This window comes from Sinocyclocheilus grahami, unplaced genomic scaffold, assembly GCF_001515645.1.
Source record: "Sinocyclocheilus grahami isolate Dianchi unplaced genomic scaffold, SAMN03320097.WGS_v1.1 scaffold106.1, whole genome shotgun sequence".
Classification (NCBI taxonomy): Eukaryota; Metazoa; Chordata; class Actinopteri; order Cypriniformes; family Cyprinidae; genus Sinocyclocheilus; species Sinocyclocheilus grahami.
Genome location: NW_015505285.1, coordinates 183,985 through 198,519, shown reverse-complemented (window position 1 = coordinate 198,519; position 14,535 = coordinate 183,985). Strand labels below are relative to the sequence as shown.

At 35.7% G+C, this 14,535-nt stretch overlaps 3 protein-coding genes across 7 annotated transcripts in view; 1 reads left to right on the top strand and 2 right to left on the bottom strand.

Moving 5' to 3' along the window:
• The window catches only part of rtf1 (RTF1 homolog, Paf1/RNA polymerase II complex component), a 19,338-nt gene extending 13,836 nt beyond the window's left edge, over positions 1–5,502 (bottom strand). The window contains exon 1 of the mRNA XM_016276704.1: positions 5,343–5,502. Coding sequence (XP_016132190.1) covers positions 5,343–5,426 — 84 coding nt within the window. The 5' untranslated portion in view covers positions 5,427–5,502. The remainder of the gene's footprint in view (positions 1–5,342) is intronic.
• Positions 5,503–5,538: 36 nt separating this feature from the next.
• LOC107588570 (complex I intermediate-associated protein 30, mitochondrial-like) lies at positions 5,539–9,239 on the top strand. 2 transcript variants are annotated; one of them, XM_016276709.1, is made up of 5 exons: positions 5,539–5,714; positions 6,843–7,404; positions 8,351–8,536; positions 8,855–8,929; positions 9,078–9,239. In XM_016276709.1, exons 2-5 carry the CDS (start codon positions 6,889–6,891, stop codon positions 9,216–9,218), a joined length of 918 nt encoding a protein of 305 aa, XP_016132195.1. In that variant the 5' UTR covers positions 5,539–5,714; positions 6,843–6,888; the 3' UTR covers positions 9,219–9,239. The 2 variants fall into 2 exon arrangements, with proteins under 2 accessions (XP_016132195.1, XP_016132197.1); XM_016276711.1 differs by lacking the exon at positions 5,539–5,714 and adding an exon at positions 5,715–5,766.
• A 472-nt stretch (positions 9,240–9,711) lies between these two features.
• On the bottom strand, positions 9,712–14,372 carry LOC107588568 (nucleolar and spindle-associated protein 1). 4 transcript variants are annotated; one of them, XM_016276708.1, is made up of 12 exons: positions 14,186–14,293; positions 13,775–13,840; positions 13,575–13,688; positions 13,262–13,451; positions 13,032–13,115; positions 12,732–12,844; positions 12,229–12,279; positions 11,868–12,031; positions 11,538–11,695; positions 11,324–11,446; positions 11,100–11,205; positions 9,712–9,820 (listed from the first exon to the last, which is right to left on the bottom strand). In XM_016276708.1, the coding sequence occupies exons 1-12, from the start codon at positions 14,258–14,260 to the stop codon at positions 9,733–9,735; spliced, it is 1,332 nt and encodes a 443-aa protein (XP_016132194.1). In that variant the 5' UTR covers positions 14,261–14,293; the 3' UTR covers positions 9,712–9,732. The 4 variants fall into 4 exon arrangements, with proteins under 4 accessions (XP_016132194.1, XP_016132191.1, XP_016132192.1 ...); XM_016276705.1 differs by lacking the exon at positions 9,712–9,820 and having other exon boundaries at positions 11,076–11,205; positions 14,186–14,372; XM_016276706.1 differs by lacking the exon at positions 9,712–9,820 and having other exon boundaries at positions 11,076–11,205; positions 11,324–11,443; positions 14,186–14,372.
• Between the last annotated feature and the right edge of the window lie 163 nt (positions 14,373–14,535).

The window sequence follows — 14,535 nt, the reverse complement described above, 5'->3', positions numbered from 1 at the left end:
ATATTTTTTTGTTTGTTTGTTTTTTTTACAGTCAAACAAAATAAATTTTAAACAAATATCTCCTTTCTTAAGTTTTATATGCAGATTAAGTAAGTCTTAAGGAAACTTTTGACTTGTCTCCCGAGGCCACAGGATGGCGCAATGAGCAAAATAATGCAGCGCATTAAATTGTCAATGCAAATAACTGTCTATAAAAACGTGCATAACGTCTAAATTAACATATATAAATCAAATATAATTTTGTAAACTGCACAATTATGAACAAAACAGCATCATGTATTTATGCATTGCTTAGCCTAATACAAAGAGCCAAATCGCCGATTGCATTTAAAAACATATGAGACACAGTGAAATGAAATAAACCTTCACAAATTCGCGTCGTGTTTTCTAAACGTTAAAACTGTTTTAACTTTGCATGACTTTCTTTGCATCTCTTGCATGAGACGCGAGTGCAGCAGTCATATTTGTCCGCCTAAAAATGTGCGGAATATACGTTCTGTGTGAATGGCTTGGTTTCGGTTTTAACCTAATCAAGATCTTCTACGCATTGAGCTACTATAGTTCTCTAATATTTTAAACATCAAAATGCAACAACGTCACTTACATCATCATCGCACGTCACTGATGACGCTCCCTGATGCACACCTAACATTCGACTGTACCATTTTTGCATTCAAATGCAAATGTTTATTTTAAATTCGACTAATATTCTTTTTTTTTTTACTCACAATCTCCTCATCACAGGCAGGCACACCACTCTTGTTCGTGTTTGTGTGTGCCGTCTGCGTCACTCATAGCACGTGCCTATATCGAAAAATGTTTCTATCGTTATCGATGAAGGTGTACCGTCGATAAATATCGATACCGTTTTATCGCCCAGGCCTAGGCTAAACAGAATCTAATGCACAGACAGATGTCAAACTCCACTGGGCATTGGGTGTTTAGTCCAATTATGACCTGTGTTTAAGAGCAATGGTACTTATTTAATCTGTTAGCATTCATAACATTTCAGCTTTGCACTTATGAAATTCTCAGCATATCATATGCATGCAATCTCAAAAAGTACTTGCATTTCTATATAGGTGTCAGTGCTCACACTGCTGTTAGTGTTTGGCTCTGTTTGTTTGCTAGCTCTGTAATTTGTCAACACCATTGAAATGAAAATGAAATGCACAGGTTGTTGAGATGTGTACAAGGGAGTACTGCCTATAGGGGGCGTATAATGGTTCAAAATTGTTCACCATACGCCAGAGGTTTTCAAAATAGGGCCCGGGGACCCCAGAAGGCTACAAGGGAGTGCTAGGGTGTCTAAATTTTAATGAAAAACTGTGTAAAAATTGCAAATTATAGAAGACTATAAGAAGTAAGTAGCTCAATTTAAAAAAATACAATAAAATAAAGGTTTAATTTAAATATTAGATCAAATTAGATTCTAATAAATAAAAAATTATTAAAATATTCTAATAAATAAACAGACAAAAATAAACAGTACAGCACTATAGGTAGTAGAAAAATAATGAAATTATGTAACTTAAAAGCAGCCAAATATTTTCCAAAGTATGTTTCAGACATTTAAATATTTTTTATTTAAATATTTACAAAATAAATTGGGTCTTTATACAAGAAACCATACAGATGCATTTTAAATTTTAGGATGGGGTTCCTCACACACGCATGACGTATGGACCCTTATCACAAGACTGTGATGACGCGTTTAACAGTCATCAGCATCGTAAATCCTCAAAGGTTTTTCATATTTAGATTTTTCTTTTTTTAATGTATGTACATTTATAACACTACTTTGTATTATATCACCTTTGCATCTAATTACAAAAAAACTAGTTAACGCTAATGTGAGGGTGTTTCTAATGCAGCATCTACGGGAGGTAAATTTAACATCGTTCTCTCTTCTGAATGCTGTAATCGGTCACTCTCAATTTCTTTTCCTTTTTTGAAAGTCTTTTCAACTGAGTTTTTCCTTTGCTATTTGAGCAAATGGGAATGCAAAAAATATATTTGTGTTACCCACTCACTGCTCTTGAAGTTTACCCAACTATGACCACTTCCGCTGCTGAGAAACCCAGAAATGTAAAAAAGGTCCATGGCTAAAAGATAAACAATCCCTGTCACAGAGCAACTGAAATTTTCAATTATTTATTCCTGGGTATTGATTATTAATTCTAAATTGAATATTTCAACAACAACAAAAAAAAAATGCAAATGCTACTAATGACTATAAATGAACTGCAAAACTGTCAACTCTGATAACTGGCATACCCACATCCCAACATTTTAATCAGCACAAATCAAATTATTATTTATTCTGTCATATGGAATGTTTAAAACTTTAAAGAAAGCAACTTTGTGGAGAAAAAAACAAAACAATGGCCAAATGGTCATTAGCCATTTTCAGCACATCATAAAACCCATCTGGCTTGAACTCTTTTGACAAAACAGTGAATTTGATTATTGAACATGTCCCCATATTCGTATTTTCATGTATCATGTGACTTTTAACTGTCCAATTAAAAAGCTGCTTTCTGGGACGTGTTTTAGAACCTTCAGTCCGCTCTAGGCTCTCGCCATATTTCTACAGCTACAACCGAAATAGAAGTTTAGCCGCGGCGCTGTGACGTCATGAAGCAGAAAGGGTTCTAAACGCACGCGGCCACTTTTGTAAAGCCGAAATACCCGCGTGCTGCAGGCGGCGATAAAAAGCACGTAAAATATGTCAAATTCATGTGTAATTGTCTCAAAACCAACACGACGCCACAACACAGGCCCCTGCTAACCAGCTAGCTTCCCCACATCACTTAGCATGGGACTTCAACACACATACTGTTCTGACACCTTAGTGCCTCAGACATCGGTAAACAGCGAGGTTTTTGGATCACATTCACATGAATGATATTCCTAATTCGACTAATATTCTTTTTTTTTTTACTCACAATCTCCTCATCACAGGCAGGCACACCACTCTTGTTCGTGTTTGTGTGTGCCGTCTGCGTCACTCATAGCACGTGCCTATATCGAAAAATGTTTCTATCGTTATCGATGAAGGTGTACCGTCGATAAATATCGATACCGTTTTATCGCCCAGGCCTAGGCTAAACAGAATCTAATGCACAGACAGATGTCAAACTCCACTGGGCATTGGGTGTTTAGTCCAATTATGACCTGTGTTTAAGAGCAATGGTACTTATTTAATCTGTTAGCATTCATAACATTTCAGCTTTGAAAAATGTTTCTATCGTTATCGATGAAGGTGTACCGTCGATAAATATCGATACCGTTTTATCGCCCAGGCCTAGGCTAAACAGAATCTAATGCACAGACAGATGTCAAACTCCACTGGGCATTGGGTGTTTAGTCCAATTATGACCTGTGTTTAAGAGCAATGGTACTTATTTAATCTGTTAGCATTCATAACATTTCAGCTTTGCACTTATGAAATTCTCAGCATATCATATGCATGCAATCTCAAAAAGTACTTGCATTTCTATATAGGTGTCAGTGCTCACACTGCTGTTAGTGTTTGGCTCTGTTTGTTTGCTAGCTCTGTAATTTGTCAACACCATTGAAATGAAAATGAAATGCACAGGTTGTTGAGATGTGTACAAGGGAGTACTGCCTATAGGGGGCGTATAATGGTTCAAAATTGTTCACCATACGCCAGAGGTTTTCAAAATAGGGCCCGGGGACCCCAGAAGGCTACAAGGGAGTGCTAGGGTGTCTAAATTTTAATGAAAAACTGTGTAAAAATTGCAAATTATAGAAGACTATAAGAAGTAAGTAGCTCAATTTAAAAAAATACAATAAAATAAAGGTTTAATTTAAATATTAGATCAAATTAGATTCTAATAAATAAAAAATTATTAAAATATTCTAATAAATAAACAGACAAAAATAAACAGTACAGCACTATAGGTAGTAGAAAAATAATGAAATTATGTAACTTAAAAGCAGCCAAATATTTTCCAAAGTATGTTTCAGACATTTAAATATTTTTTATTTAAATATTTACAAAATAAATTGGGTCTTTATACAAGAAACCATACAGATGCATTTTAAATTTTAGGATGGGGTTCCTCACACACGCATGACGTATGGACCCTTATCACAAGACTGTGATGACGCGTTTAACAGTCATCAGCATCGTAAATCCTCAAAGGTTTTTCATATTTAGATTTTTCTTTTTTTAATGTATGTACATTTATAACACTACTTTGTATTATATCACCTTTGCATCTAATTACAAAAAAACTAGTTAACGCTAATGTGAGGGTGTTTCTAATGCAGCATCTACGGGAGGTAAATTTAACATCGTTCTCTCTTCTGAATGCTGTAATCGGTCACTCTCAATTTCTTTTCCTTTTTTGAAAGTCTTTTCAACTGAGTTTTTCCTTTGCTATTTGAGCAAATGGGAATGCAAAAAATATATTTGTGTTACCCACTCACTGCTCTTGAAGTTTACCCAACTATGACCACTTCCGCTGCTGAGAAACCCAGAAATGTAAAAAAGGTCCATGGCTAAAAGATAAACAATCCCTGTCACAGAGCAACTGAAATTTTCAATTATTTATTCCTGGGTATTGATTATTAATTCTAAATTGAATATTTCAACAACAACAAAAAAAAAATGCAAATGCTACTAATGACTATAAATGAACTGCAAAACTGTCAACTCTGATAACTGGCATACCCACATCCCAACATTTTAATCAGCACAAATCAAATTATTATTTATTCTGTCATATGGAATGTTTAAAACTTTAAAGAAAGCAACTTTGTGGAGAAAAAAACAAAACAATGGCCAAATGGTCATTAGCCATTTTCAGCACATCATAAAACCCATCTGGCTTGAACTCTTTTGACAAAACAGTGAATTTGATTATTGAACATGTCCCCATATTCGTATTTTCATGTATCATGTGACTTTTAACTGTCCAATTAAAAAGCTGCTTTCTGGGACGTGTTTTAGAACCTTCAGTCCGCTCTAGGCTCTCGCCATATTTCTACAGCTACAACCGAAATAGAAGTTTAGCCGCGGCGCTGTGACGTCATGAAGCAGAAAGGGTTCTAAACGCACGCGGCCACTTTTGTAAAGCTGAAATACCCGCGTGCTGCAGGCGGCGATAAAAAGCACGTAAAATATGTCAAATTCATGTGTAATTGTCTCAAAACCAACACGACGCCACAACACAGGCCCCTGCTAACCAGCTAGCTTCCCCACATCACTTAGCATGGGACTTCAACACACATACTGTTCTGACACCTTAGTGCCTCAGACATCGGTAAACAGCGAGGTTTTTGGATCACATTCACATGAATGATATTCCTACCTGATCCAAATTATCATCGCTAGCACTATCCTCCGAGTCAGAGTCAATCACGACCCGACCTTTCCGTTTCTTTACATTCACCATGGTTAGCTGCCTGGCTCCCCTGCGTGTGTGTTTAAACAGCAGCGCCGCACTCCTCCACACAAAGGCGCTAGAGCTGCACTACGCATGCGCACACGTCACCCCCATAAACATCGACTACACATACAGGATCAGAAATGCGCTGTATCGAATAATTATGCATTATCTGTATACATACAGTTGGCGAAAATTATAATGATATTTGTTTGTCGCTAAATGTGATGTGCGCGGGAATCAACTGCGAGAGAGATTTGCTGTCGGTAGGACCATAAGCACATGTGCTTGTTTCAGGTAAGGACAGATATATGACGGACCGTAATGGCTTGTTTGAGTGTCAAGAGTGGTAAGACGTAGTTGCTTTTCAAGCCATATTTTATGCTTATTCATTCAATTATGTATTTTTAACTATGATAAATGTGGTTACTCTCGGTGTTTTAACATAGCTGTAACATGTAACTGTCGTGACAAAAACATGTAATCACGCAGTGGCTCTTGTATTTGTTGACTTGTGAATGTCATTTAAAGTCAAATGAGATTTATTCCTATTGTCCATCCAAGTCAACGTGTAAGTGTTGGCAACAAAAAGAGACGGCTGTATGATATTCAGGGATTTTTTTCCACGTGTTATGTGCCGCTATGGGTTTCAATCTTTTGATCGCAGGAGACCCCCATCCTAAAATTTTAAATGCAGCCATAAAGTTTCATGTATAAAGACCCAATTAATCCTAATTTAAATTGATATACCTTGAACCAATTAAAAATATTATTTGGAACAGATTTAGTGTTTATTAAGTTACAGTTCTACATACTTTACATAGTTCTACATAATTTACTTTAGTACTGTACTGTTTTTCATTTATTTAAATATAGTTTTTCTTAGTTTATTTCAATCTGTTTTTATTATTTACTTATTTTAATCTAAGTGTTGTTTACATAATTATTTTAATCTGTCTTGTACTATTTATCTAATTATTCTAGACTATATAGACATTTAGAAACTATATAGATGCCTTTTAAATTTTGGGAATGAGGATGCATGAGAACAATTATTTTTGGAGGTCTGTGGTACATAAAAGACTGAAAACCGCTGCCACAGAGCAACTGAAGTTGTCCATTATTTATTCTTGTTTTTTAGGATTATTAATCCAGAACTAAACGGAATATTTGTAGAAATACCATGGTTAAATTCTTATTCTACCTTGCAGTGTAATGGTTTGAAAAAAGGCTACTAATGATTAAATAAACATGGACCACCTGTCACTTCCTTGCAGCCCTCTGTTTGAAAACCCCTGCTTTAGATGACTGTCATCTTGATTTGGATTAGTGAAAACATTTGAATCCAGAAGATTAACTGACATGATATATGATGGCAAATATAAAAAAGGCATTTCACTAAATATGTTTTCTTTTCTTTTTCAGGATTCTACTGGATGCCTGATCTGATAACAAGAGCTACTACTAGCAAATGGCTGTGCCAAAAACATTAAAAACTCTGTTTGGAGTTTATGGTGTCATTCACCGACAGACTCCGTTATTGCCGTCTACCCTGAGATGCTCAGTTATACTGAGCACCAGGAGCGTCTATGAGCGTGATTACCGCAGACCAGGCCAGCCTCCAGACACCCGCTGGCCCTGGCAAAAGATACAGTTTGATTTCTCCAAAGGTCTGGAGGGTATCAAGAAGCACATTGGGCTGTTGAAGGATGAGTTTGTGCAGCGCTGGACTGGACCTGAAGGAAGGCCATTAATAGATCACATGCTGGAACAAACACGTGTCCAGTGGGAGTTCCGTGGACCGGAGAGTCTTAATCAGTGGGTGGTGTCATCCGATCAGGAGATTGGGGGTCGCAGTGAAGCATACATCAAACTGGGCAAGAACAACACCACGTGTTTGCTGTATGGGACCTTGTGCTCCACACCTCCCCGTGATGGAGAGACTCGATACAGTGGATACTGCACTCTGCTCTCAAAACAGCCGCTGGTCAGTGCCGAGATCGAACATCCCTCCATCTGATCCATTATTCAATTCCTTGTTCATCATCTTTTAGACCTCTTATGCATTTTTTTGTACTTTTCTTATTTCTGCATGGGTTAATGATTAATCTTTGTAAAGTACATGACATTGATAGCCACCAATTTATTTGTACAACTGGTGATTGTAAAAATATTATGCAAAAGTGTAGATGAAACTGTAATATAATGACTTATTCCATTTAAATTTTATTTAATTTGCTTATTAAACTCCCATCTGTTTACTTTTTTCTTTTTTAAAGAAATCTCTCATGCTCACCAAGACTTTGATTAAAAATTATTTTAAAAACATAAATATTATCACAATTTAAAATGAATGTTTCTGTTTTAATACATTTTAAGATGTAATTTATTCTTGTGATGGAAAAGCTGAATTTTCAGCAGCCATTACTCCAGTCCTCAGTGTCACATGATCGTTCAGAAATTAATAAGCTGATTTGCTACATATTAAGAAACATTTCTTATCATCAATGTTCAAAATTGTTGTGCTGCTTAACATATTTGTGAAAACCTTGATTTTTCAGGATTCTTTGATGAATGGAATGTTAAAAAGAACATTATTTATTTGAAATAGAAATCTTTGTAACACAATAAATGTCTTTGTGTCACTTTTGATTAATTTAATACATCCTTGTAATATATTATATAAATGTTATAAAACTCTTAAAGTTTTGAATGGTAGTCTATAGGTGTGTTTTCAATTTATAAAGAAAGTACATTGAGACACTATAATTCATGAGTTGCATGTTACATAAGAGTAAGATATTAGAAGGGAGCAGTATTGAGAAACACAGCTTAAGGGTTTGTTATTTGCATAAATTTGCATGCATTTAAAGTGAGCAGTAAAGGAGCAATAATATGTCATTTGACCTTTGAAACATTCCTTTCCTTTGCAGGCCTCATTTGACAGAAAAAAATACTATGACTGGTCAAGTTTCAACACGTTACATATGCGTATTCGGGGAGATGGAAGACCATGGATGGTAAACATGTCTGCTGAGACCTTCTTTTCTCACCAGAGAGATGACATCTACAGTTACTTCCTCTACACTAGAGGGGGACCCTACTGGCAGGATGTCAAGGCAGGTTTTAAAAAATTGACATGAATGTACATCTTGAACACACATCATCTGCAGTTCATATGAAAGTGCATCCAAATCAATCTGTTTTATACTACTATTTAAAAGTTTGGGGTCGGTAAGAGTTTTTTAAAAGTAATATATTTATTTAATTATTCAGCAGAGAAACATTGAGCCTTTTAAATTAAAAAAGAAAAATCCTGTTTCAAATAAATGCTGTTCTTATACATTTTATTATTAACCAGAACCATAAAAAAAAAAATCTTAACCCGAAACACTTGAATGGCAGTAACTTATGTTAATTGTAAAACACTTTTACAGATCCCGTTCTCCAAGTTTTTCCTTTCCAGCCGGGGAAGAATACAGGATGACCAGCATGTCCTCTGGTTAGATAAGGTCAGCATGGCTTTCTTGTCTCCTCAGTTTATCTAGTAATTGATATTAGCATTTAATATGTTATTTTTCCTCTGATTATATATTTATGAGCATTATGAAGCAGATTCATTATAACTTACTTTAAATCAAAACTTGTTTGTGCTCTTAGGTAAAGAGTATTGGTTTTACATTGGGGGATAAAGCAGACGGCCCATTTCAGCTGGAAATTGACTTCATTGGTCTGTGCAGTGACCTTGCTCACACAGAGGAGTTCGCATATGAGCTTTACAAGAGAAACCCGGAGGTGTAATTGGATTAAGCAAGATTCAGCAATCGTAGATGACAGACAGACACCGATTTATTAATAAAAACTTCAATGGACATTTTTCGGAGGCCGAAATCTTTAACACACATATATAAATGACCACATTTAAGACGAAGTACAAAATGATCATTTATGAATATCGCTCAAGTTCAAATAGTCATTGTGTGTGACCAATGTTTTGAGTGACTTTACTGTTTTTGTCTTTACAATTAATTAAAGCCCAGTACAAATAACCATTCATACTAAAAACACATTTGGGCAAACACTTTCTTTTTACATATATAATCAATTTAAGAAGTATAAAATCCTTATCTATAAATGGATTTAAAAAATGAATGCTTTTGTTGGATGACCTCACCTCATACTAAGCATATTAACCAAGCAAAAAAACAAGTGTTTACAGAACAGCAAAATATGTACAAAAGTCTGGAATAGAAAAGACGAAAGCTAAACATGTACAGTGAGTGTCTAAGATAGCAAAACAGTAAGAACACTGGAGCTAGGCCATGACCAGACCTCGTCTGGCATCCAACATATTTTCTTTCTTTTGTTTTCGGTCTTCTGTATGCTTGGCACGTCGCTCCTCTCTGAAAATTAAAAGGCAAAACATATTCAATGTGGAGAAGTTTCATTTCAGATAATGAGACACAGGAAATTCAAATGTATGCTAGAGTATAAAGGTTTGGGTTGTAAGATTTTTTTAATGTTCTCAAAGTCTCTTATGCTCACCAAAGTGGCATTTATTTGATCAAAATACAGTAGAATAAATAATATTGTGAAATAGTTACAATTTAAACCATTCTAATATGCTGATTTGCTGCTCAAGAAATTTCTTTTGTTTTGAAGTTTTGAAAACAGTTGTACTGCTTAATATTTTAGTGGAAACCTTGATAATTGTTTTTTAAAAGATTTGAATATAAAGTAAAAAAAATAAATAAAAAAATTGCATTTATTTGAAATAGAATTTTTGTAACAATGTAAAAGTCCTTACTCTCACTTTTGATCAGTTAAATGCATTCTTGCGGAATAAAAGGATTCCAAAAAATTTTTTTTTTTAAACTGACCCCAACTTTTTGAACAGTAGTGACCAATCAATGCACAACTAAAATAAGCATCTCACCTGGTTTGAACTTGGTGCTGTTTATAGTTTTTCTGGTGTGAAGGAACAGTCTGAGATTTATTAAGTGCTGTGTTCTCCTGTTGAGCTCCAAACGCCTTCAGTTTTCCTGCAGAGGCAAATGAAGACAATGAAAAGCAAGCCGATACAATTAAATTCAAGGAAGCACTGCCTGACATGTTAGTTCTGGGTATTTAATTCATATTTTTGTCTGAGTGTGGACATACCTTTGTGTGGTTTGTAGGCGAGTGGACGAGAGAGTTTCAGATAATGAGACACAGGAAATTCAAATGTATGCTAGAGTATAAAGGTTTGGGTTGTAAGATTTTTTTAATGTTCTCAAAGTCTCTTATGCTCACCAAAGTGGCATTTATTTGATCAAAATACAGTAGAATAAATAATATTGTGAAATAGTTACAATTTAAACCATTCTAATATGCTGATTTGCTGCTCAAGAAATTTCTTTTGTTTTGAAGTTTTGAAAACAGTTGTACTGCTTAATATTTTAGTGGAAACCTTGATAATTGTTTTTTAAAAGATTTGAATATAAAGTAAAAAAATAAATAAAAAAATTGCATTTATTTGAAATAGAATTTTTGTAACAATGTAAAAGTCCTTACTCTCACTTTTGATCAGTTAAATGCATTCTTGCGGAATAAAAGGATTCCAAAAATTTTTTTTTTTTAAACTGACCCCAACTTTTTGAACAGTAGTGACCAATCAATGCACAACTAAAATAAGCATCTCACCTGGTTTGAACTTGGTGCTGTTTATAGTTTTTCTGGTGTGAAGGAACAGTCTGAGATTTATTAAGTGCTGTGTTCTCCTGTTGAGCTCCAAACGCCTTCAGTTTTCCTGCAGAGGCAAATGAAGACAATGAAAAGCAAGCCGATACAATTAAATTCAAGGAAGCACTGCCTGACATGTTAGTTCTGGGTATTTAATTCATATTTTTGTCTGAGTGTGGACATACCTTTGTGTGGTTTGTAGGCGAGTGGACGAGAGAGACTGGCCTTCAGATCAAATGTGTTCTTCTTGGTGACACCAGGGGTGACTGACATACTGTTGTTCCCATTAAAAACAAATGGAGTAGCTCCAGTAAAAAAAAAAAAAAGAAGCAAAACATTTAAAACCAATGCTTCATAAAATCGTTTTGTTGTTGATGAATGATTAGGCATTACTCTTACCAGGTGTTTTGATGGCACCAACACTTTTAAGTTCAGGTTTGGTATGAACATCAGATTTCCTCCCTGGAGTGAAGGTAAGAGGGATGAGAGGAGACATACGAGCTGGAGTCTTTACCAGCGAACGCTTATATTCGTTATCGTGAGTGGTCTGCGAGAACCTAGAGAAGGAAACACAGCAGTCAACATTTAAGTACAGCTGTAGAAATTGGTTTTATTATAATAAACTTTGTTCCATTTAAACACTTTAGTTGTCAATTCTTGGCTTTAGCACCTCAATTTCAATACTAAAAGCATTATAAACTTAAGTGAATTAGCCATTGATGTATTTACCGGACATTGATTTTATTAGTGGTGAGGACAGTTGGCCTGAAAGTGGTGCTGTCCTTCAAAGCAGACTTGCTGGCAGACTGCTGAGTGAGCCTGCATTTTTCTGCCAATGTTTTTTTCTCCTGCTCTCCAGGACTGAAGAGAGACACTCTGCTAGCAGGCATCTTCTAATGGGAAACAACACCAAAGTTTGCTTATGATTTCAGGTCGAAGTTCTAGAAGGAACATACTTGTTTGACTCAGACACAATTCTACTTGAACAAGATGCAAGTTTATAAAAATGACACTATTTGACAAATGCACAATGAAGCATGATGACACCGATTGATACTACAGCTGATACTCAAGCTTTTTGGTTACTTACAGTTTGAGCCTTTGTTTCAACCGATTTCATCAGTGTCTTCTCTGACAGAGTCTGAAATTGCAAAAATAAATAAACCACTTCTAAATAAAACATTTGGAACTCAAACTACACTGTTCAAACCAGTGGTATTTATTTATTTTTTTAAATAATATTTTTGTCAGCTACATCAGTTATTGTTGCACATCTCCATTTCGTTGCAAACCTATTTTCTTCTGTGGAACTTGGTTCCATTGTTTGTTTGTTTTTTATTTTAGTTTAATATTGTTTCCATTTTTTATTTTCTCCGTACAGTGGATGTCAATGGAAACCAAAACTGTTTGGTTACCAACATTCTTCAAAATAACTTCTTTTATGTTCCATAGAATAAAATAAGTCGTACAGGTTTGGAACGACATGAGGGCGAGCAAATGACAGAATTTTTATTTTTGGGTGAACAATCCCTTTAACGACAACAACACTGGTTATTATTATTTGACAGGCCAGGGGTTCACTCTCATTGTTACCTTCAATTCCTTGACAGAATTCCTGAGCACCTCCATTTGTTTGTTCTTCCTTTGGACATAAGAATCAATGGACTCCATCTTTTTGAAGTGAGCCTCATGGAGTTTCTTGAAGTCTAGGGAAGAGTGATTTGCAAATACATTACCTCAAGGGCAGAGCTCAGAATATTTGTTTACATATGTTATGTAATGATCTCAAGTGAAAGAGTGAACTAAACAAGAGCAAGAAACTGTATTTTGAATAATACAGGAACTGGAAAAAATATTGTGTTTTTGTGTATAAAGTTGGAAGGATCTTATTACTAGGAGTTGTCGGCCTCAGTACAGGTTTTCTCTTCATCAGGCCCTCAAGACGAGGGATTTTACCCACTGTTCTTCTCCCCACACCTGCAATATATACATTTGAATAGTCAACACCACATACGCTGTGCAGGAACAAATCACAAGGTAACTAACTTATCCATCTCATCTATTAGATCTTAATTATTAACATCTACTCTCAATGAGCAACTTAATGTCAAGACGGTTTTCACCTTTAACACTTGGCTCTGCAGGAGCACCTTCAGAGTCTGGATTGGTTTCCCCAGATTCTAGACCTTTCTCCACAGGATCCTCTTTAGTAGATGTTTCAGGTGGAACTGGTGTCTCTGTGTCCTTGGGTGAGGACGCCTTCCTCCTCTTGGAGCCCCTTCGGCCCTCCTCTTGTGCCGGCTTTTCTTCATACTAAATTTTTTTAAAAATGAATTACAAAACCCAAGACGTGGATATAACGTGTATATGTAAAAGTAAAAGATGAAACCGTCCAGATTGAAAATAAAACTGCAGCCTACATACGCTCATAAATACCTGAGCAGTGACAGATGTGGAGCCACTGAGCTTTCTCTTAGCAGTGCGGCCTTTTCCCCGGCGCTCGGTCACAAACGTTGCAGTGTGCACATCCGCGGTGGCTGCATCATTATCCTGCAAACAATGCAATGTAATTCCGTGACAGCAACTCTTCCCATTTCAGAAAGATTATGGTGACGATGCACAAAAATAATACTCACATTTTCAGATGTCTGGTGTTGTTGTTGTGAAAAGTGTTCTTTTAAAGTTTTCAACAGCTTTTCAGCCTAGAAAAAAATAAGCATTGAGCATGTAATAAAGTAGATTAGAAAAGTCGCTTTGGATAAAATCGTCTGTTAAATGACTAACGTTAAATGTAAATATAGATAACGTTCAGTCACAAACTAAAGTAACTAAACGAAAGGTTTGTGATTTCGCGCAAAAACGCCAACATAACTCAAAATCTAAAGAAAAGTTACCACACTTTAATTAGTACAGCGTTCGTATTAAAACATATTTAACGAATCTACATTCACTCATGCAAACTGCAGGTCATTTGGTAACGTTACACATGGAATGGCTTTAGTTAAACAGCACTGTATCGCTTTGTATTCGCTTTAAACGCGATTTACCTTCATATTTGCTTTCAGTCCAACCTCTTTCGCGAGGCGCTGCAATTCCGCATATTTAAGCGAATCCAATTCCATACTGTGAATAAACTCAATGTAAAATCTGCAGATATATAACTAATACTCAAATTGACGACTCCGTAATAAACAGCTCGGTTTGTTTAGGTGGGATTGCCCAAGTGCCGTTTGAAAAATAACGTGTTTCAAAACCAGACTTTTCCGCTAGATGATTGGTTAAGAAGCCCATGACGACGCAGCACTACATCCAATAAGAAGTGGCGTTTATGACTCGTTGGTTTTGATTGGCTAAAAGGCTTTAGAAAAGGCGGGGCTTGATTAAGCGGTTTAGGGCG

Coding starts and splice junctions, on each gene's coding strand:
- LOC107588570 (XM_016276709.1), top strand. CDS start 6,889: ATGGCTGTGCCAAAAACATTAAAAACTCTGTTTGGAGTTTATGGTGTC. Junction 7,405..8,350: donor TGCTCTCAAAACAGCCGCTG/GTCAGTGCCGAG, acceptor TTTCCTTTGCAG/GCCTCATTTGACAGAAAAAA. Junction 8,930..9,077: donor ATGTCCTCTGGTTAGATAAG/GTCAGCATGGCT, acceptor TTGTGCTCTTAG/GTAAAGAGTATTGGTTTTAC.
- LOC107588568 (XM_016276708.1), bottom strand. CDS start 14,260: ATGGAATTGGATTCGCTTAAATATGCGGAATTGCAGCGCCTCGCGAAA. Junction 12,032..12,228: donor TTGAAACAAAGGCTCAAACT/GTAAGTAACCAA, acceptor GTTTCCCATTAG/AAGATGCCTGCTAGCAGAGT. Junction 11,696..11,867: donor ACTAATAAAATCAATGTCCG/GTAAATACATCA, acceptor TTCCTTCTCTAG/GTTCTCGCAGACCACTCACG.